Below are 21,843 nucleotides of genomic sequence, written 5' to 3' on the forward strand. Positions count from 1 at the left end.
ACTTCTATACCTCCTATAACTTGAGTGAATGAAATGTTGTAGGGTACTTATGGTCAAGGGCAGGGCTCAAAAAACTATGATACACACTACAGGCTCCATTAGATTCCCCCTCCCACAAGAAGGATTGAGACTGCTATTTCTGACAGGCTTAGACTTTGCAAGTAAAACTTGATTTTTTTTGTCTTCTCTGTTTTGTTTCATTCAAACTTCTATACTTTCCATTAGTATAAAAAAATTCTCATTGTACTTTTCTATTCTATAGTGAGATAAACAGTGATACTCTCATCTCTTTTAGTGTAACATCCCTATGATTCATGTGTATGATTACAGTCTATCTACTGTACATGCACAAGGGGAATTAGTGCTGTGCTTAATACTTAATTACTAATGGACTGTAACCCAGATGAATCTGTCATAAGTATGTAACCATTCTGAGCTGATGTTTGTAATTAATTCACTAGCTGTAATCTGCACACACAGCTGAAAAATCAATTAAAAAAAAAAAAAGAAAAAAAGCCCTTTGAGCAGGACATAAATCACACTGAGAAATTCATTTCTGTATTTGTCTCTCTATTTTTTGAGGTGTGAAGACTTTTCCACACACTTACTATAAAAACGACAAAAAACCACTCTCCTTCCTCTGCATCATCTCAATGAGAAAGCATCAGTACTTATAACAAAAGTACAAACTTACTTAGGTGGATTAATTCCAGGGTAGATTTTACCTCTTCTTAGGAAAAATTGAGGCTTCCAAAATAATTGATCTAAAGACTAGAGTGACACTACGGCTCATGTCACTGACATGGAATAAAAGACAAGAGTCTGTAACTAGTTAATCAGTAAATAATTTCCTTTCCCTGTGACAGGTGGAAGTATTACCATTTTCTCCTGAGTTGTATGATTTTATACTTCTGTTATGCTTCATGATTAATGAAGATGAACACTATATTTTATAAAATGTAACCATTTTTTCTGGAGTATACTTATACAAACAGGAAAAATGTGCGTTAACACAATAATCTTAATATGTTTTTTATTTCTATTTTTAACATTCATTTAGGTCTTGCATCATGTAGATCTTCTGCTAAAGGAATGAAAATGCATTCTTTGTACTTTTCAATTCACTGAATTGAATTAAATTTGGTTCTGTATCCCAAATCTTGTTAGTGTGATTAAGTAAGTAAAATCACAAATTTATATGTGTTTTTGTGAGAGAAACATGTATGATGTGAACAGATAAATGAGTATTTTTTTTCATTGTGTGAGATAAAGTTCCCTTTATGTGACATAAAATGTTAAATGGATCCTTTACATGACTGCTATATTTCTTACAACACAACTTCTTCTTGACAGCTACTAAAAAGACAAGTAGTCACAAGTCATTTGTTTCTGCTTCATGCTGAGCTCTACATTATTTAGATGATCATTTGCATACAAAGCATGGAGAACTTTCTTCTTCCCCCCATTTGAAAATAATGTAATATAAATTAATAGAGCTTCAGCACATTTTACAGTTACTGTTCAAGTTTAACCTTTAAGAGTCTATGACTTGTAACAAAATAAACATTACATGAGTCAGAAAACCTCTTGGGAACACAAATAATTCCCTTTTTATGAAAGCAGTACTACCATTTAATATATGTTATTATATAATATTTAATTCTGAATATGCTGGAATAAGACCCAGAATCCAGCAATGCGTTGCTGCATGAACTAGAACGGTATGAAGCATTTAATTTTCAGGAATGCAGTGGTTCTATCAAGATAATCACTTCAAGTTATTATCTCATGTGGCAGAAGAATTCTGTAAGAAAAAAATAACTCACTGAAAGATATGAAAGAAAGAAATCAGTATTCTCCCTTAAAGCCAATTCTCAAACACAGAAGCATTCAACCAGAACTTTATTTTGGTTTGAGCTCTTGTCCATAGTCACAAGTGGTTGAGTTTTGCTGTTTGTTTGTTGTTTTTTTTTCTCCCATTACTTATGATAAGCAATTAAGCAGACGTTAAGGGGGGGTTTGTGTCTTTTTAATCAGTCACCCTTTGAACCTAAACGTTAGTCATACCTAGTGCATTTTTATATCACTTCAACAAATATCAAGCTTACAAAACAGTTGCAACTCTGTCAAGTCACTGATTTTTTCTGTATATTCAACTTTCATTATCGATTCTGGATATCCTCTGAGATACTTGTGAAATATCTATGAGATCTAATGACATTGAATAGCTTTTGGGATTGTGCTTTTAGTTTCTAAATGGAAGCAGTGCATTCATTAATATCTCCTAGAAAACATTACTTGGAGTATCTCCAAAAAGAAGTTGCCTTTTGAATGAGATGGGCATAAATTGGAGGGAGGCAAGGGGAAATCATGTAACTTTGTTTTTCTCTTCTGTGTCAAGAGCATTAGTTTTCCTACCTGGTGTCCATTCCTGATGAAGAAAATAAATTATTATTTCCTTATTACCAAGAAATAAAATAAAGGGGAGACACAGTATACAGCTGAGATGAGCTAATAATGTCTGCTAGCTACTCTGTTCCCTTAGAGCTCCTGCAGTCCCATCACTTTGGCATGAGTATCAAGGAAATTATGTTGACTTTTGAGCCCTGATTCAGACTTTTCTTAAGTCATCTTTAGGAGAGCTGACATTCTAATTGCTCCACAAATTGTTTCAGCTCAGAGTTTGTTAAGCAGTGACACGTTTTACAGAAAAAAATAAAGGTATGTAATTTGACACAGTGACAGATTAATACTTTAGCATCAGATTGGCAGAACAATTGGACAGCTTAAATGTTTCCTACATCTTAATGTCTATGCTACTTCAGGAAGCCATAGTAAATCCCACTTTTCTGAAGGATATGTTGCCATTCCAGTGATAGAAGTAAATCAGGCTAACAAAGGATAAAGGATTTAACAGGATTACAAGGAGTCTTGTAGCAATTACATTTAAATCTAGAAAATTAAAATCTTGGAAATTTAAGTCCAGCGTGGTGTATTTAGTATAGTAGTCGCCACTGGTATCACGTAAGCTGATACTTCTTAGTCCTTATTATATATATGCAATTGGTCTTGTGAAAGAAAATGAAATAATAAAGTCTGAACTACAGGATAAATACAACTTAAACAGTCTTTAAGTCAATTGTGAAATATTGATGATTCCTTGAAGATCACAGGTGCAATACTACAGAGCTGGTACAATCATTAATTTAGGTAGGAAACTTTTTTATAGAGTTATTTTATAATTAGAGGAACAGTTAAAGAATATTGTACCTTAACCCGCTGGAAGCAATTGTGGTAGAAATAACTGTGGAACCTAAGCCAGGAATTTTATTGCTTGGGTAATATTTCTTTGGTTACATGTCTGAGTCATGTTAAATAGCTATATAGTCTGGTTTAGTCTGTTTAATTAAACAAAAGATGTACATCAAAATCTTATACATTCTTTATCTTATTTGACTCTGTGCCTCCCTAAAACAGAGGCAGGTATTATGCAAGCGTAAACAAAACCAAAATTTCATATAAGTAGTAAACACTATTGAAATTTTCTGCTTTACAGTCTCTCTTACATCAGTTTCAGGTTTAATGGACTTCAGAGGCATGATATTTGTTTTGCACCACTACAGGTAGAAGCAGTATTCTGTAACATGGAATGGATATGTTGGGACTGAGGCAAGAAGATTTTATAAAAGTTCGGTTATCATGTTGGAACTTGAGAGTGAGGTTCTTTTTAGCATTACTGTCTTTTTGTTTCTGTATTCCTTTGATTAACGCCTGTCTTAAATGGTCCTACCATTTTGGTTTTTTGTTTGTAATTCTATGAACATAAAATTTTCAGGAGGTTGTCATTCTGAAATGGACTTTTAGCTGAACCTAAGCCCAACTTCTAAGGTTGATTTATTAAGAATAAGTCAAGAATCTTAACCCAGAAACAGTTAAGGATTGGACTGAGGCCAAAGTACATAAATGTTAGTAATCACATGAACAGAATTGCAGAGCTGAAGGGAACTGTTAGAGGTCATTTAGTGCATCCTTGCTTTCCCAAGGTAGGATTATCTTATGTTTATGTTACCCTTGGGAGAAGTTTTTCTAGACATTCGTAAAACCCTCCCAGTGGTGGAGACTCTGTAACCTTCCGTCACTATATTTATCCTCAGAGATTTTTTTCTGATTTCTAACCTGATTCGTCATCGTTGCGATCAAGCCATTACTTTTGGTCCTTCCCACTATGGGCATGCAAAACAGATTGTTCCCACTCTTGCTTTACTATAGCCTTTAAGGTACACAAAAAGTGCTGTTTTCTCCCTCAGCTGCATTCTCTTCTGGCTAACTCACTTTCATTCGTCTAGCATGAGCATTTTTCCAAATGTTAAAGGATCAGTTACTTGTTTCTCTTTTCTTAGGGTATTGCTTTATTTGTTTGTTTTATTTTTAGTTTTAGTGTTAGAGGACTATATAGCATCTCATGTTTGCATTGAAAATTCCACTCTGGTCTCTCTTGAAACCAGCTAAGTACTTGGACTTTTGACACGCTACAGCAGTGAGTCTTGCTGTTCTTAGGAATTGTTTAAGGGATACTTTTATTTTACCATTTTTCAAGTAAAGTATTGAAAATTCTCACTTTCATTCCATGTTCCGTTTTCCTTGCATAACAAAAGAATAAAAAGGTTCAGAATTCATTATTTTATATCCTTCTGTCATACCTCCTCTCACAGTATTAATCATTCAATCAATGTACATATAAGCCTTTCTGTATTCTTAAGTATTTTCTTAAGCACTGAAAAGAATTTCAGAATTGGGCATGATATACGTGAAATTATTCTAGACCAAAAGCAATTAATGTATTCATTACTTCAGTGCAGTTGGCATACCTTAAACAGTGGATTTGTGTTTGACTTTATTCAGTAAGACTGTTTTAGAGATGGCATGCACTATCTCTGCAGTACACCATAAAGCTACATTCAGAATGACAGCAGTCCAAGCCTTGGGGCACTAAATGCTTCTTGAGATATGTTCAATTGCTGTTTAACTGTATTTAGCCTAAGGTGCAGAGAAAGAGGTTGCTGATGCCTTCAAACATGTTTAAGTATTTTAATAGTGTCTTGGCATGTCAGAATATGCCACAGCACTAACTGGGGTGCAGTTCCTGAATTACTGCAATTAGGAGGTGGGAATTTCAAAGACAGTACTGCTGTAGCTGTATATCACTATAGCTTAGCTTCCCCCCACCCCCCTCCCCGCCCCTTAAACAGTGATTTTATACAGTATGTACCCTCTCAGCTGTTTGCTGCATTATTGTTCTCTGATCATGTAGTCAATACTTATTATGCTTTAAGAGCTCTATTTTGTCTCCAGTCACACAGCTCATAAAACAGACAACCATTTAATATAAAAGCTATGTAAATGGACTCCTGTTTAATTACATAGTGTTTCTGGTGTTTCACTTGAATTTTGGATGGTCCTCTGAATGTAGTATATTTGTGTACAGAGTGCAGGAAAAGGTGAGATGAAAAGTGGCTCATCCAAACCACAGTCTCTATCATTACTGTATGACAGTTCCTATTCCTTTTTCTTTTCTCACAGTAGTCTGGAACTACTGCACAGACATTCTTTACAGGTCCTCAATAACTGGAACCATGCAGGGATGTTATGGGCCCATCAACAGGGAAAGGCAACAAAATCTGCATGTAGTCATTAATTTGTCATAGATACTATTTAGAACTCATCTGCCAATGACGACTCAGATCCCGTGGACCAAGCTGCATGGTTTACAGAAGTACTGTTGCACTGCTGTAGTACTGTATGGCTACTGTGGTCATGTACTCCTCCAAGAAAAGGTCTACAGCTAGGAATGCTTTCTGCGCACAGAGTTCTTTCTGGGAATGTTCAAGTTACTGTATCTAGATAGGGTGTCAGTATTGTTTCAGAGGGTTTTCCATCTCCAAGGACAAGTGGAACAGAGCTTTTGACTACTTAAGTACATCTAAAGTCTGTTGCTATCATAGGCTATGTGTGTGGTTTACAAAAGATGGGAAAATGAAAAGCTCCTTGCATCTTTCTCCAAAAGAGTGTATGTGCGAGGACTAATTGATAATGCGGGGTTTGTATAAAATATATTGTACAAGAATGGTTGTTAAAAAATGTGCAGAGCAGAGCCAGAGTGAGTATGTGTCCTTGATTGTATTTCTGCAATGTGTGTGTACAAAAAAGCACATAACTTGTAACATGTACTTGTTGACTACTGTGTTCATAACACTCTCTCAGTACTTGATGAAATATATTGACCTTCTTTGGTAAGGAATGGGAATAGAGAAAATAATGGAAAATTGCTTGGGTGGAATATTTTGGTTATTAATTTTTTTGGCTTTAAACTGGATGTAGAACATCATATTTTCCCTCTCCACTCTGCCGTGGTAGGTGCCTTCCTTTTTTGATAACAAGCAATCCTTCTAGCCCTAAAGCAACAGTCAGCTATAATCAGCAGTAACATGAGCATACATATAAATAACTCCGTTCATTTGCATGTTTTTATACAAAGTTTTATGGAAAACTTAAGCTATCACTGTCTCAGAAAAGAGCCATAAATGTTTAAAGATTTGTTGGATTAATAATAAAAGTGTTTTGTTTTTTTTTTTTTTAAATTATAGTTATTAGCTAACTTTGGAAATCGGTGGTGGAGGCTTACAGCAGATGCAATGAGAAGTAGATTGTTAGACCCTGTAAATTAATGTTCTCCAATCTTTTTAAGCTGAAGTCTGAGCAGTTGCAAATGAAATCTGCTTTATAAATATTCACTTTTGAAGTCTCCATTTACATGTATACCTAAAAATTTGTCTAAATATCTGCATTTTAGGGGGTGGGTTTACAATGGCTTTGTAAATAGTCAAGCGATACCTAGTTCTTATGTAGAGACACCATAAGAAGGTATGTTTGAAAATAACTTAGATGACATCTTCCATTGTAACTCTGAAGATAATTTTATGCAAATAAAAGCTTAAATTTGAGTGGTCTATATACAAACAGTTAAATCCTAACCCCAAATCTACGAATTTCTGTATGACAAGAAATATCATACCTCCAGGTTTACTTTCTCACTAATTAGCATTGTGGTAAAATTTGTTTGTTAATAACTGGCATTTTAAGCACTTATTTGAGTCAGTTTCCAGATATGTAACTGTGGTAGAAATCTGTTGTACTCTTCCTTGATGATTTGCCAGTTATGCTGACAAATTCTTTGCTCTGTCATATTCCATTAGGCTTGTCAGCTAGCAGTGTGGTCTCTACTAAAGTGTTTAACTTTTAAACTGAGAAGTACTTAAAAAAGCATGTCATTTAGAGATAGATATGTTTGGATGTAAATTATGCTAGAGGACAAGAGTAACTTTTTTTTTTCCCCTCCAAATTCAGAGATTGTTCACAAGTCCATGGGTTAGATAATGTAAAAAGAGAAGCATAAAGTCACTACTCTGCAAAAGAGGGTCAATCTGTTCAGGGAATTAAAAAAAAATACAGTTAATTACTTCGTAGCTAAAGCAGTGTAGTGGTTTATTCAAAATTGAGGTTAAATCTCTGTTATCTACTGCAGTGTATAGAAAGTACCCATGTTTTCCTTAACTGACTAGTTTAGGTACTGGTAATACCAGACAGCACTGGAAGTTTTACCATCTTCTGATATAACACACACACAAAATATTCCCTCCCCTGCACTGCTTCCCCCTGCACCAAATGCTGAAGTTATGTCCATCTTTTAAACAGAAGAGCAGTTAAAATGCAACAGGTTTCAAAACATGTTAGATTAACTGTGTGCTTAAATGCTGTACTGATCCAAGCTCTTAGAACAGATGCAAGAAACCAATGGAGTAGAAGGCTACATTAACCGTACGTGCCAAATACTAATTGAAGGGTGTTTTAGAGGAAAATATATCACACCGCGAGGCTGCTGCTGCTGCTCCATGTCCCCAGGTCCAGCCACTAGCAAGGATGAAGATGTATTCCCAGTAGGCACACACAGAGAGCACACACATACACTAAATATATACACAGTTGGCCACACAGATCAGACAGAGTGCTCACACGAACACAGCACCAGTGCCTCATTCTGCTCCCCTCTCTGGCTGGACAGGATGGAAGTCCACTCGTGAGAGTGGACATGCGCATATGTATACATGCATATGCACACATAATAGGAAGCCCATGCCAAGGAAAATGTTAGAAAGGAATTTAATAAGAAGATAGGGCAGATGGTACTGATCAGGCACAGGGCACAACCAGACAAACTTGTTAGCCAGCAAACTATTTACATGTGACTGGCCCTTTTATCCCCTTATCTCTCTATTTTCCCGCTCTTGTTCCTCCCTAAATAACCTAAAATCCTCTCTTGTCCTCCCTTTGGTTCCTCCTCTAAACATCGCATAGTAAGTCCTGTGCTATCCCAAACTGCTTTTCCCCCCACCCCGTATCCCATAATGTGTCCTACATACCTAGGCAGCAATCTCCCTGTTAGACAGAAAGGTAAAAGCAGCTGTTCATGGTGATGGGTTTCACGCTGGGACAATGGGGCTGATGGCTCTGCTAGGATAGCGCTAGGAGAGGCCTGGACAAGGTGATTGTTCCTCCCGAGTCCTTGATTTGGGTTCCTATCTGCCACTATCTCCCGTGTGCTCCTCTGGGCCTGGGCAGATGGACCTTTGATGGGCTGATGGCCTCTATGATGGGCTTGGGAGTAACCCGTCAGGGTATTATTTGGGTTAGTATTATCCTGCCAGTGTCTCTCTGAGCTCTTTTGTGGGTGTGAAGATGAAGTTTATCACATAACCCAACAGGGTGAGTCAGCCACATGCTGACTTAGAGGTTGTTCCTTCATAAAACAGCACTATAAGGCTGAATTGTACAGCAAGTCCTCATGCTTTACAATAAGGAATTCTAATATTTGTCCAGAAGTGAATAGGGGATGCACTATAATGCAAAATGGTAAATTTTCAAGTGCTTGATTCAAGGACGACTAACAAGCAAGGATTTTTATCAACCCAAGTAATGCTAGCTCAAGATTGTTTGCACTAAAAAGAAACCATCAGATATAATGAGACATTAACTGTTTCAATCTGGAAAAAAAACCCCAAACAACAACAACAACAAAACCCTTTTCAATAAACACATACTCCTATGTTTTAAATAAAGATCAGACATACTGCCTTGTTAAGCATTTGCTAATATTCTGCCAGAGTAATAATTGAAATATTAGTAGCAAGCATAATGTTTAATGGTCATTGTTTGGAAATAAGGTGCTATTTGAAGAGTTTGTTGAGATTTAGATGGGAAGGAGATTTGCCCTGTTGTAAAAATATGAAGAGGGTTTTTCTGTTTAAAAACCAAAGCACATCAGGTGCAGCTCAGCAGTTAATTATGCTTCTTACCTTTAGGGAGTGCCAGAACAATACTAGATTTAGCTAGCAAATAGAGAATTTTCCTGTTACAGTCCCATTCTTCTGTCTACATCTCCAGAACACAGTCATCTGAAAATTGATAGGCTGATAACTGTCCATAGTCTTTGCACACTTCATTGAAAAAATGTGGGAATCATGGCTGAGTCTAAGTGCAAGAGACTTAAAAAATACAACTGGGAGGCTGGGGGGGTGGGAAATCACTCAGTTCCCTCCCCCCAGCCTTACACATCTCAGCTACAGAGTTACTCAGTTATCTAAACATCAGTGCTGTTTTCCTCATTAAAATCAGTGACATATTGAAATATGAAATATTATACAGTATTCAGAATACAGACAGTAGATTCTATAAAAATGTTGACAACTGTTAATAATAAATAATATGCATATTCTTTACAATATTGCAACAAACTGCTAATTAAATGAATGTTTAAATGCCATAAAAATTCAGGACAGGATGAACATAAATCTGACTTTCAAGAGCTTTTGCAATTCTATCAGGATTAAATCCACAGATGCTGAAATGCAATATGCTTGCTCTACAAGCACCTGTTGTAAATATTTCAAATTAAAACAGTTAATTCTGGAAGAGGCAAAGGATTTTTTTGTTGCCTTTTTTTTTTTTTTTTTAACCTTAGCAGTGGTCTTTTTTATGAATTTATAATAATTTCACGGTTGGAATTGTCACTGTTTGAGCAGGTCATCTGGCAGCCAAAATCAAAGAAAAAATAAGCAAAATAGACTTAACAAAATGAAGGTTGAATAGGCCTTTGAAAGATATTTTATAAGGTGTAGGTTATTACTGGTAAAATTAGCGTTCACATGAATTTGGGTGTTGTAGTGGGAAGCTAGAAAGTTGTCACAGCCCATATGAAGTACCTGACTGTGTTTCCATGTTGAAGCTCCTTGCTCCTTTTTAAGATAATCGATTTTTTATAAAAGAAACCTAAAAATTTCATCAAATAAGTCATATCATATGAAAGTCATATCAAATAAACTGGAAAAATTAATTTACTTGTTGATTTTTGTTCTTTGACAACTTTAATTGCTTAAATATCATGTTGTTACTTTGTAGGCAGCTCCAGTTATTTCTTGTAGACCATAAATACAGTATAGCTGAATAAAAGCAAGGTTTCGGAATCTTACCCAGTGCATAAAACAGTTGAGGTAGCTTTTTAATTCTGTTGTAATGCAAGTATCAAAATATAAATATCAAAAACTACTTGTGCTTTTATCAGGTAGGAGTGAATCCTGCAGTGCCCTGAACTTTGCTAGCTTTCAGTGAAAACTCTTACCAGTAGAGTAGCTAGAAAGCTTAGACACAGTGATCTGGAACAGGACACCTTCTAACACAAGTCACATATAAAACATTAGTGCATCTATTCAGGCAGCACTCAGATTCTCCCTGTCCCTCCACACACACACAAAACACACAGAACAGCTTTATCGATACATGTTAGATTAAGTTTATAGCCAATAGCAGGGTTTTTGTATGCTCCTACGAATCATTGATTGTACAATTTATGTAACGTATTGTGTACCAACAATGAATGCCCAATCCTCAGAAATACAAGCAGAGGTTTACATTATGTACAAGTTGAGTCCAATTGTCAGTAACAGAGCTACTCACTTGCAGGGTGTTAAGCATGTTCGTAAGTATTTGCAGGGTGCAGGGCCTCAGGTTCCTTTCACATAAATTCAAAACATTCTTTAAAAAAAATTCAAAGACAGGTATTTTTAATAATTTCAAGAAAATTGGCAGTATGGAATTTAAGTGCTTGGTTGGCTCTTTTAGACATCAAAATTCATTCAGTGCCTAATGCCAAATGCTTTTGAGATTGATTTACAAGCACAGGACGTGACTTAATGGTCTTATGTTTCAATTCTTGAGGTTGAGGATAACTGTACGGATATGCTTGTTGTCTATGGGCACATGCAGTGTAAAAAAAATATTACTGAGGAACTTACTTCAACACTCTTACCAAGACCTTCAAAAATACCTTTTGTGAATTTAAGGATTCTCAGTTTCACTGGAAGTCATTGCAATATTATTCATTTGTAAAGACAACTCTATTTTACTTTCAGATTCAAGGCCTCTACCAGATGTAGCCCTGACAGGGAAGTGTACCCGAGAGTGTGATGAATATGGCCACTCGGACTCCTGCTGGATGCCAGTTCGCACTTCTCCTGAAAGAAAGCAGAAGAGCCAGCCAAAACTCTCCACTTTCATGCCTGTCGATGAACGGGGCAGTCAGGAAAAGCTGGCCAATGGAGAAGCCTCCCTCATGGGTGATCGCAACAGAAACCTCCTTAACAAAAAGTTGACCTCATCCTATGAGACCTTCAGCGCGGCTAGTTTCAGCAAAAATGAAGAAGGCAATCCAGAGGATATCCCCCTTACACAGACAGGGGAATACAAGCCATCTCCTGTCAATACTCTAACTAGAAGAGAAGTTTACCTGTAGGCTAAAAAGCAACAACAAAGTTATTTCATATTATAAAAAAAAAAAGGGGGCAAAAGTCTTAAAATCGAAACAATTTTAACAAAAAATAAGAAACAAAAAAGAGGGGGCCACCAAAGAGACAAAAGATCTGCCTGCCACTTCTGCCTCCATAGCAGGCATTTAATTATACTCTCTGCCTGACTATACTGTACAATGTAGAAAACATTGTTACTTGCATGTCTAATTCCCCCTCACTGGTTTTTATTTTCCTAAATCTATGGTTGCAAATTCTTCCCATAGTAACGAGCTTGATTAAAAAGAACACAATACACTGTTGTTCCCCCTCTGCAGAAGCATGAGTTAAGCCACTCATTTTGTTTGATTGTCATCTGGCTTGTTGAGGATAACAGGTCAGGGAAAATATATTCAAAACATATCATCTGAATATTGCTGATCCCCACCAGGGACAATCCTTCAGAAACCGTACAGACATAGAGATAAATATAAAGGAATAACAATTAATAGGCACTTTGTGAAGACCACAGCTTTAATATTCTCACCTCTCATCTGAGGCTGGAAGCAACAGAAATATGTTCAGCCTGAGACTGCCGTCAAAAACATGGCATACTTTCCTATGATTCATGAACTCTGGTTCTGTTTTATCCATAGAACAAACGTGTTCTTGCTGTGTCTCTTTCTCTCCTACTCTCTCGTTCTCTGTAATGATTACTTCAACATAAACACAATTAGTAACACATATACTGTAGGATAGTAATGATAAACTGTTGAAATCATTATTTTGGGCAAGACTAACATCTAGCTGGGAAGATCGTAATAACAAAAAGGCCAAAGATCACACAATGGATCAGGGGAACTGCTAAGTAATGGGGCTTGGCTTAGAAAACTAGTATATTCACAAATACACACATGTAGTCATAACATGTTTTGCACAGCAGCATAGTTCACAAGCCCAGATGACCTTTTTTTTTTTTTTCTAGTGTGGTTCAGTTGAGTGCCCAAAGGAACTGATATGGGTTTTTTTTGTAATGACATGATATGGTGCAGCAGATGCTACATATGATATGCTGCATATGCCAGTTCCAGGGAATTTTTAAGATCAAAATAAAAAACTAATAGTAGTAATAGAAGGCTGTGTTAATGAGAATGCTTGGTGGGATGGAAAGGGTGGACAATGGGATGAAGCAGTGACAAAAGAATGTTACAAGTCAAATACAAAACCTTCTTTTGAGAGTGCAGGGAATGATTGCTAAGTCTTCTGTCATCAGTGCTGCAGATTACCAATTGCGTCAATTATGTCAAACGTTCATCATAATGAACGTTTTCTTGAAATGCAAGCACATTAAAACCAGGAGAAGTGCAATACTAAATGATGTCAAGACTCGGAACATTTAGGCTAGGTAGAAAATGCTCTGATAAACACTGGTATGATACTCACCTAGTAGGCCAAGATGAGTCAAAAGGAGTCCAAGCTACCGTGATATGCAAGAGCTCTGGGCTGTAACGATACTCATGGTGAGCACTTCTTGAAAGGAAGAGGAAATGAAACAGGTTTTTGTGCAATAAGAGCAACAAAACGTGCAGAACTTCAACCAGTTGCTTTGTAGCTGATGCTATAGTAATAATGACAGACTGAGCTCAGACATTCAGACGAAAGCGACAATCGAACAACACAGCAAGGACAGCGCAAGGAGGGGGAAAGCATTCAAATCCCTGGCTGTTTAACCTGGCGTTAAGGCATGGCTAGATGGCTCTCTAGTATACTGTAGTCACAATGTAGCTTTGGGTAGTTTCTTGCTTTGAAGAATTGCATAGAAATAACCTTAAACAGCCTAAAGTAGAGGTTGGTAAATCAATACAACTCATCACATTTATCTTTTGAATTCACTTCTCCATATAGTGGGATGTGCCATTATTGGCAATTTCATTCTCCTCTCTCAAGTTTATTTTCTTCAAGTAACATTAGTTTGTGTATAGCAGTTATGATGAATGGGCGCATTTTAGAAAGAAAATATTAAAATCAAAGATTAATAATGATCAAACATTTTTATGTTTAATTATTTAAGTAATATGGAGAGATGCAAACTAGTACTTTGTTATGAGACTGCATACAGCAGTTACTGCTTTGTATAATCTGTAAGTACCTGTTTAAAAATGCTTCTAAAAATGCTTATGTAATGTACACACATTTTTCTTGCACGTTTCAACAGAATACACAATTGCATAACAAATTTTCCACAGAATTTCCTTTAATAAGATTTTATTTAATATTACACACAAAAAAAAAGATTAGGTAACTTGGTTCCATATATTCTTAGACCCTTTTTCTACAAGGCTAGTAATACAGGTCATAGAAGACCTTCAGATTAAATGGATCAGCAGTCACTCACCGATTTTTGCACCACATGACAGTCATTAAATACTTTACTTGTGTGCATCTCCTTAGATCTAAAATGGGTGTGAAAGAATTTTTTAAAAATTCTATCTACTGTAAGTATTCACAGTAATTCTAGTGGAACTAGCCACTATTAATATGCTGATTACTCTTCTGACCTGGCATGACACACAAATATATTTTGTGTTTGTATTTTTCCTCTTTATTTGAAATAGGTTAAATCTGGTGCCACTCCATAAATAGAGTGCTTTTGTATAAAAATAAACAAATAAAACTGTAAAAAATAATTAGGGTGAATGCGAAATATGCAACTGTGCCTTTTATACCTATTATTATGGTAAAGTGGTAGCTGGGTTTGGACACTGAGGGATAAGGGGCTATTCCCAACTTTTTTGAACCTGTATATTTACCTGTGTTTATTTTCTGAGAAATTATAAATAATATATTTAAAAACAAGCCTTTTGCCAAACTCAGTTAATGGACCAGTCTTCAGGATTATTAACACAAGGCTGTGGTTTATGTAGGTCTTGAGGATTTTTTTTTATTACTATTTGTGTGGGATTTGGGGTTGTTTTCATTTGTTTTTAATTCTGCTGCCTGGAAAACTATGATCAGTCTACATTATAGTTATTTAGCAAGGTGTCACCAGTTCATGTTGCCAGGAAAATTGACACAATTTTTTTTTTAATTTCTTTTAGCTGTCATCACATTTCAGTTGTACAGTGTAGAAATCATCCTTTTAATTCCTTCCATGGGAAATTCAAATGAGCTTTGCATGTATTTTACATTAGGGTACCTTTATAGATTGATGCGTTAATATATAACTTTATATGTATTAGAAAATTCAATAGCTTTGGTCTAAAATCTAATGCTCATTCTGGATCTCAGATCCACTATGTTTATTCAATATGGTTTCTGACTGGCCTGCTGCCTGAGTTTCAGGAAAAAAAGTTAAACATTATTTTTATGTGGGGAAGAACTTAAATGGGATTGAAAGGATTGGCTGAAAGGCTACCCTAGGAAGTTGTCAAGCAGGAAAACAAAGAATATGGATAAAGACCTTGCCATAAATCATCACCAAACACTTGTAAGGAACTTGAACAATGAAATATTTTTCCTTTTGTTTCATTGGTGATAAATATACAGTGTTTCCTTAAGGAATGAACCAGATGAAATAGCAATAGAAATGAAAGTCCATCAGTTAAGCTGTATTACTGACTAAAGAGCATAAACACAAGGAAGAAGACAACATTCATCAGCTCCCTGGGGTATGCTTTCAGACAATTCTTTCCTAAATTTTAAAGCACTTGCATTCAGTGTGGTACGATCTGTTTGTAATATTAATCATTGATTATTGTTCTGCAACTTGGATGTTGATAGTGAAGCAGAGAACAATTTATCATTGTTTATTATGAGTCACTATGCACGCAACTATGCTAAACATGGCAAAATGTATTAAACGCTAGTCCACCTCTATTTATGAAATATTTACATAATTTAATTTGCTTTTGTACAGTTTTATGTAAATAAATTGCTTGTCATTTTTGTCTCTGCAAATTAAAATATAACATGTTCAACTGGTCGCCCATTTGCCATTGTACTTTCTGTGACAGGCTATTCCACTTTTACTGGATTAAATCACATACTAGTTTGCATATTTAACCTATATTTTGCATGGCAAAGATTAAACTGCCTTTGTAACTGGCCACATCTTCAGCTGCTGATGTAGCTGAGGTTTTATCTGTCTACAGAGTGAAATTCAGTAGAGGTTATTGTCACTCAGGACAGCATACAGCTATTTTCTCAGTAGAAATAAAGTACTTGTAATGATAGCAGTTGTTTCCGATTACTGTTCAAAAGGGCTTCTTATTAAGGGGTGTTTAAAACCTTCATATTAAGGAGAATAACAAGTCTTAAGTAAAAGCTCAGGTATTTCCATTATGGAATGGCGATTTTCTAATTATCAGCAAGGTTGTTATTTTTTCCAAGAAGTTTGGAAATATTAGAATTTAGAAATCCTAAGATGTCAGTGAAGCATCTGTGCTGAAAAGAACAACACAATTAATGCAGCGTTTCAGAGCAAAATGTGAAATAAAAACCTCCAGTTCTTTCTAGCTGTGAATCAAATTATCCATCTCGGCATAACTACAGATCAAGAGCAAACCCTCCTCAAGAAGGAACATCTAAGAAGCAGAAAGAGTTTATTCCTTAGCTGTCTGCATCACACACTGCTTTTGTTTGTTTGTTTGTTTTAAAAAAAGCAGGTTCCAAAACAGCCATTAAGTTGGGATTTGCATCAGTTTTAATATGTGAAAAATATGTTTGTGGGGAGAGGGATCGAAGGTTTAAACTCACCCTCCTCGCTGTTGTTTTCTACAAAATACAGTATTGCTATAGAGACCTTGCAAATCATTGTGTACAATTTCCCACCAAACACCACAGAAAGTGCTGTTTCTATCTTTTTACCTTAGTTACAGATTAGGCTTTGATTTTTGTGAATACAGGCTGGCCAGAGCTTTTTTTTTTTTTTTTTTAAAATAAATGTTACGTTGCAAATTTCTTTCTCTGACTGTGCTTTCAGTTAACATTGCCTGATCTTCTCTAATGAACGTGTCAAGGAAGATTCTTCCTTCCATAAGCAGAGATCTGAATCTGCATGCCTATGGAGAGTATTCAGTCCACCAACTGACCCCAGATCTCCCACGTCACACTCGAATGAGCTACTCCTCAACCTCTTTCAGCAGTAGCAGTATTTTAATGAGTAACTTCAATCAAGCTTTCATGTTTATTTTATACTAGATGTAGTATGCAAGGCATGACCTTATGTTTGTTTATTTTGTCTTTTAACTGCATTCTTCTTGTTTACCAACAGCATCCTGGAAGGTGATTACAGGAAGATAAAATAAATTTCCTGAACCACAGAGAGTGCTAAGAGAGGATAATATGAACTGGTGAAAGTTAACAATTTATGCTCCCCTTTAACCCTGGCTTCATTTCTCCCTCCTGCGCTGCAGTAAAATGTAAATCTTATGCAGAGACTGAAATTAATAAACGTGACCTAGGCAGAAATAATTTAATGTCTTTATTGAGCCTCCTGAGGGGGAGTGTATGGAAGATGCTTAATAGTTCATAAATGTGCAAATCGTCTAGCCTATGCAAAAGAAGAAAGCAACAAAAGAAAAGAATATTTAGTATATTCCTTAGTAAAATGATAAGATTCCAGTCAGTCAGTTCATACAGCTATTTCTTCTAAAGCAATATGGCTGGTTTAAAGACTTAGATATACTTACCAAGAAACCAGGAAAAAAAAATGCAAAATACCTATTCTGTAGTGATACAGAATAGCTTCTGGGAGAAGAGGGAACAAAGAACAGCAAATAAGTATAATGTAATTGGCACAGAAGTGTTAGAAATAAATTCCTTTAGGACTTTCAAACTGATTTAAGGATCCTAAAATAGGGAGATATTAATGCATAATTTGTAGCTACCTACAGTATGGTACTGTAATTTCTAAGAAAGGATTCTTGCTAATTATAAGGCATGTGATTCTATTTAAGGTGGTGTTTTTAAAGATTTAATCAATGGTTAAAAATATTTATATCTTAGTATTCCTTCTTTGTAAGCTTACTAAAGCAAATTTCAGTAGGCTTCTACAGCATTCACTGTCGGAGAAGGCAGGTTTGGAAAGACCAAGATAGCCAAGATGTAATTTTCATATTTCTATTCTATTTTCAGCAATGCAACCAACTTCTTCATGTTTACACTATATATATATAATCGTGAATTAAAAAAAAAAAAAAAAAAATCAAATCTAGACCTTTCAGCTATCACTGTTTTCCAGAATATTGCAGAGGGAACAAAGTAGCATAAAAGCAGGTTTAGTATATCATGTTTACTCCTCCTTTGGTAAATTTTACACTCAGCAAACTCAGTGTCATGGAGAAAGAAACTTAAATAAGAATGAGTCACTAAGTTTTTCCCAATCCTGTGGAGAGTCAGAGAAGGAAGGAAAGACTAGAACAAGAGGAAAAAATTGCTGTCTCTTTTTATTACCTACTTCTCATGGATTTCCAGCACCTACAGAAAATCCCATGAATGGAATCTCTAATACTGGAGTCTATCTTTTTCCCACACAAGGCTACACCTCCACTTCTTCCAAAAGAACTTGCAGGTTTTACAGCTTGCACAAGTCTAGTTGGGGTAAACCATCTTCTTGATGCTTTTTCTTCTTATATAGTAACTGTATTACATGATTCCAGAAAATAAACATGATTCTAACTGAAGCAAGATTATCATGGTAGTAGTCTGCTCTAAGTTAGTTGAATATATATTTGATAAGACAAGTAGAAGTGAAGAAATCAGAATAAGATGAAAGGGATCCTATTGGTCTGAAAAGACGCACAGACTTCTGCTCACACTAATGATTTACTATTTAGGTCTGATCAAAACAGAAGAGGCTGACAATTTCATAAGCAAAAAAGAGAAAGGAAGATTAAAAAAAAAAAAATTTACAAATGGAGACCTAATACTAGTTAAGTGTGTGTGTGTGTGTGTGTGTGTACACACGTCTCACCTCTGGCTTTTGAAGCAGATTTTAAGATCCTCTTCAAGATTCCAGAAAATTGTCTACTTCTGTCATCAGCCAATGTCAGAGAGACAGAATACTGGACAACAGGGACCTTCAGCATGAAGTCCTATATCTATTCCAAGATTTAGTAAGACAGAACAAAATACACGTTAGTGGCTATCACTTAATGTGGCAGGGTATGGTGATCACAAAGTTAGAAAACAGGGTAACTACCAAACTTGCTTCAGTTTCTCTCCAGCTTTCTATCTCACATAAGTTGCTAGAACAAAAGTCAGAGCATTTTTTTTAATCTTAGTTCGTCTCCTTTTGCTGACAGTTCCTGGAATCAGCTTGGCACCTACTTAGCTTTTGCCCGCCTTGTTCCAAACTAGAAGAGAGCCCTGGAACAACAGGTGATTTCATATTCTTTTTCAGTCTGACCTCTGACTATCTGGCAGGCACCAGATTATCGTGTTGCCACCCTTATCTTTAGGAGCATGAAATCATGGTAGACTCACACATAACTCTAAATATGAGTTTGAATATTAAAAGCGTCCTTATAGGTGGTAGAACAAGAAGTATGCCTTGAATTTAGAATAATCTGTTGCTATGCTGATTTAAAAAAAAAAAAAAAAAAAATCCTAAATTCTGGAGAGGATTGAAAAGCTGCTGTGTGTGATAAAGAACAAACTACATCTGGATACAACCCTGTAATAACAAGCAGTGTATTTCTTCTTGCTCTAATCTGTGCTTTATGTAGAGATGAAAGGAAAATGTACAAATGCCCCAGGTCCCTCTGAAGTACAGTTAACAGTGTTTCATATATACAAGAAAGAAGGAATCATCTTTTGCCCAGTGTTGGTAAGTTAAGCTTGTTTCCAATCAGTGTGGATGCCCCTGTTGAATATTCTGATTGTGTTTATGTGTCATCAATACAATGATAATGGCTAATTAATGATACAGCTAGCATGATGTGCTCATTTAAGAGGGCATAGAATTGATTGAGGGAAATGATGTGAAAGTGCCGCCTAGAGAACAAGACATTCAAACTATAACTCCCATGAGGTGCTATGATGTATTGGCGAGATACATTATTACGTATTAATATAAAAGTTAAATACCACTCTTCCGTTCCAAAGAAAACTCAGCTAGTCAAAATAAGCATTTAGAAAGAAATAAAGAAAGGTGAGAGTTTGGTTAGTCATGGACTGAGAAGGTCATGTCTGAGAGTTACAGAATAATTCTTCTCTACTGAGTGACTGCAGATGAAATAAATTTAGCAACACTCGGAAATAATACATCTTGTCTTTCCTTACACAGTGATGGGATCTGAAGCTTCCAGAAGTTTACTGTTCAGTGGCACTCAGAAAAAAAAAAAACCAAACCAGAATGAAGGCTTAGAATTAAGGAAGGATTATCAAACAAAATAGATTCTGCTGCTAAAATCAAGATGCAGGTTCATCATGAATATTTTGCACAGTTCTGACATCCACCCCTCTATATTAAAAAGGATATAAATACTAGAAGAGATGCTGAGTAGGGTGATTGTCCTGATTTTGGCTGCGATAGAGTTAAATTTCTTCCTAGTGCTGTGTTTTGGATTTAGTATGAGGAGAATGTTGATAACTGACATTTTCAGTTGTTGCTAAGTATCCTGCTAGTCAAGGACATTTAGCTCAAGAAAAAAACAAAACAAAACAAAACAAGCATTGGGAGGGAGCACAGCCAGGACAGCTAGCCCAGCTGGTCAACGGGGTATTCCATACCATGTGACGTCATGCTCAGTATATGAATGGTAGGCGTGATCCAGGAAGTACCAATCGCTACTTGGCTATTGGTCAGCGCAGGTGGTGAGCAATTGCCTTGTACATCACTCATTTTGTATATTCTATCATTATCATTATTATTTTCCCTTTTCTGTTCTATCAAACTGTCTTTATCTCAACCCACGAGTTTTTCTCACTCTTACCCTTCCAATTCTCTCCCCGTCCCACTGGGAGAGGGGGGCAGGGGGGGGAGCGAGCGACTGGCTGCGGGGGGTTTTGTGGCCTGCCAGGTTAAACCACGACAGTGATCAAAGTTATAGAATAAATAAGATAGGACTCTTCAGCCTAGAGAAGAGAACTGAGAGGTTTGACAGTGGTCCATATAAAGTCATGAATGGCATGAAGAGAAGTAGAAAACAGTTTCCCTTAATAAATGGGCTATGAAGGATCATATGAAATTATCAAGCAATAGGTTCAAGATATATGGAAGATGGTATGTTTTCTCACAGTGCATCAAACTGCTCAACTTATTGTCAGAGGAGATCAATTTTTGGGATGCACCTCATGAATCTGGCTCACATAGAGGATAAAATAAAAAACTGGAAGATTTCTAGATTGATACTTTTTATGAATGACATAAGTCAAGAATAACATAAGTAAAAGACATATCTGTTTGTTTCTCCTGCTCTTTTACCTAAATAGACACACTAACAAATACTGGAAGCAGAACACTAAATTGAAAGTCTCCTTCTCGCTCTAAAGAACCCCAAACCAAACACACACACACAAATAGAAAAACTTACAAAAAAACCAGCCCTCAACACCACTATTTTGTTAACCAACAGAGTAAAAAGCTTTGCTACAGGAAGTTCTTATTGATACTCAATTCTTTTGATACTGTTTCCCCAAAAGACTGATGAAATATAATCTATGCCTAACCACAATTACTCCTTCGAAATCATCAGCTGCAAGTCTTCTGCTGAGAAAACTTTCAGCGGGAAAATTTAGAAAAAGGAAAAAAAAAAGTTAGATTTTCTTTTCTCCAAATTGCAATAAACTTACCAATTAAACTCCAAAACTCTGTGCCTCAGGAAACACATAGCTGGACTCACAGAATTATGTAGGTTATAAGCACCAGAACAGACTGTTACTGGGTTTATTTGGACATGTGAACAGCCCATTGCATGGTTTTTAAAGATAATCATGCATTAACTCC

At 36.1% G+C, this 21,843-nt stretch overlaps 1 protein-coding gene across 1 annotated transcript; it reads left to right on the forward strand.

Moving 5' to 3' along the window:
* Positions 1-10,983: 10,983 nt before the first annotated feature.
* Positions 10,984-11,902, forward strand: LOC104082782 (protocadherin-9-like). The gene is made up of 2 exons (XM_009586024.1): positions 10,984-11,089; positions 11,523-11,902. The coding sequence occupies exons 1-2, from the start codon at positions 10,984-10,986 to the stop codon at positions 11,900-11,902; spliced, it is 486 nt and encodes a 161-aa protein (XP_009584319.1).
* Positions 11,903-21,843: the final 9,941 nt, after the last annotated feature.

Source organism: Fulmarus glacialis, unplaced genomic scaffold (assembly GCF_000690835.1).
Source record: "Fulmarus glacialis isolate BGI_N327 unplaced genomic scaffold, ASM69083v1 scaffold17899, whole genome shotgun sequence".
Classification (NCBI taxonomy): domain Eukaryota; kingdom Metazoa; phylum Chordata; class Aves; order Procellariiformes; family Procellariidae; genus Fulmarus; species Fulmarus glacialis.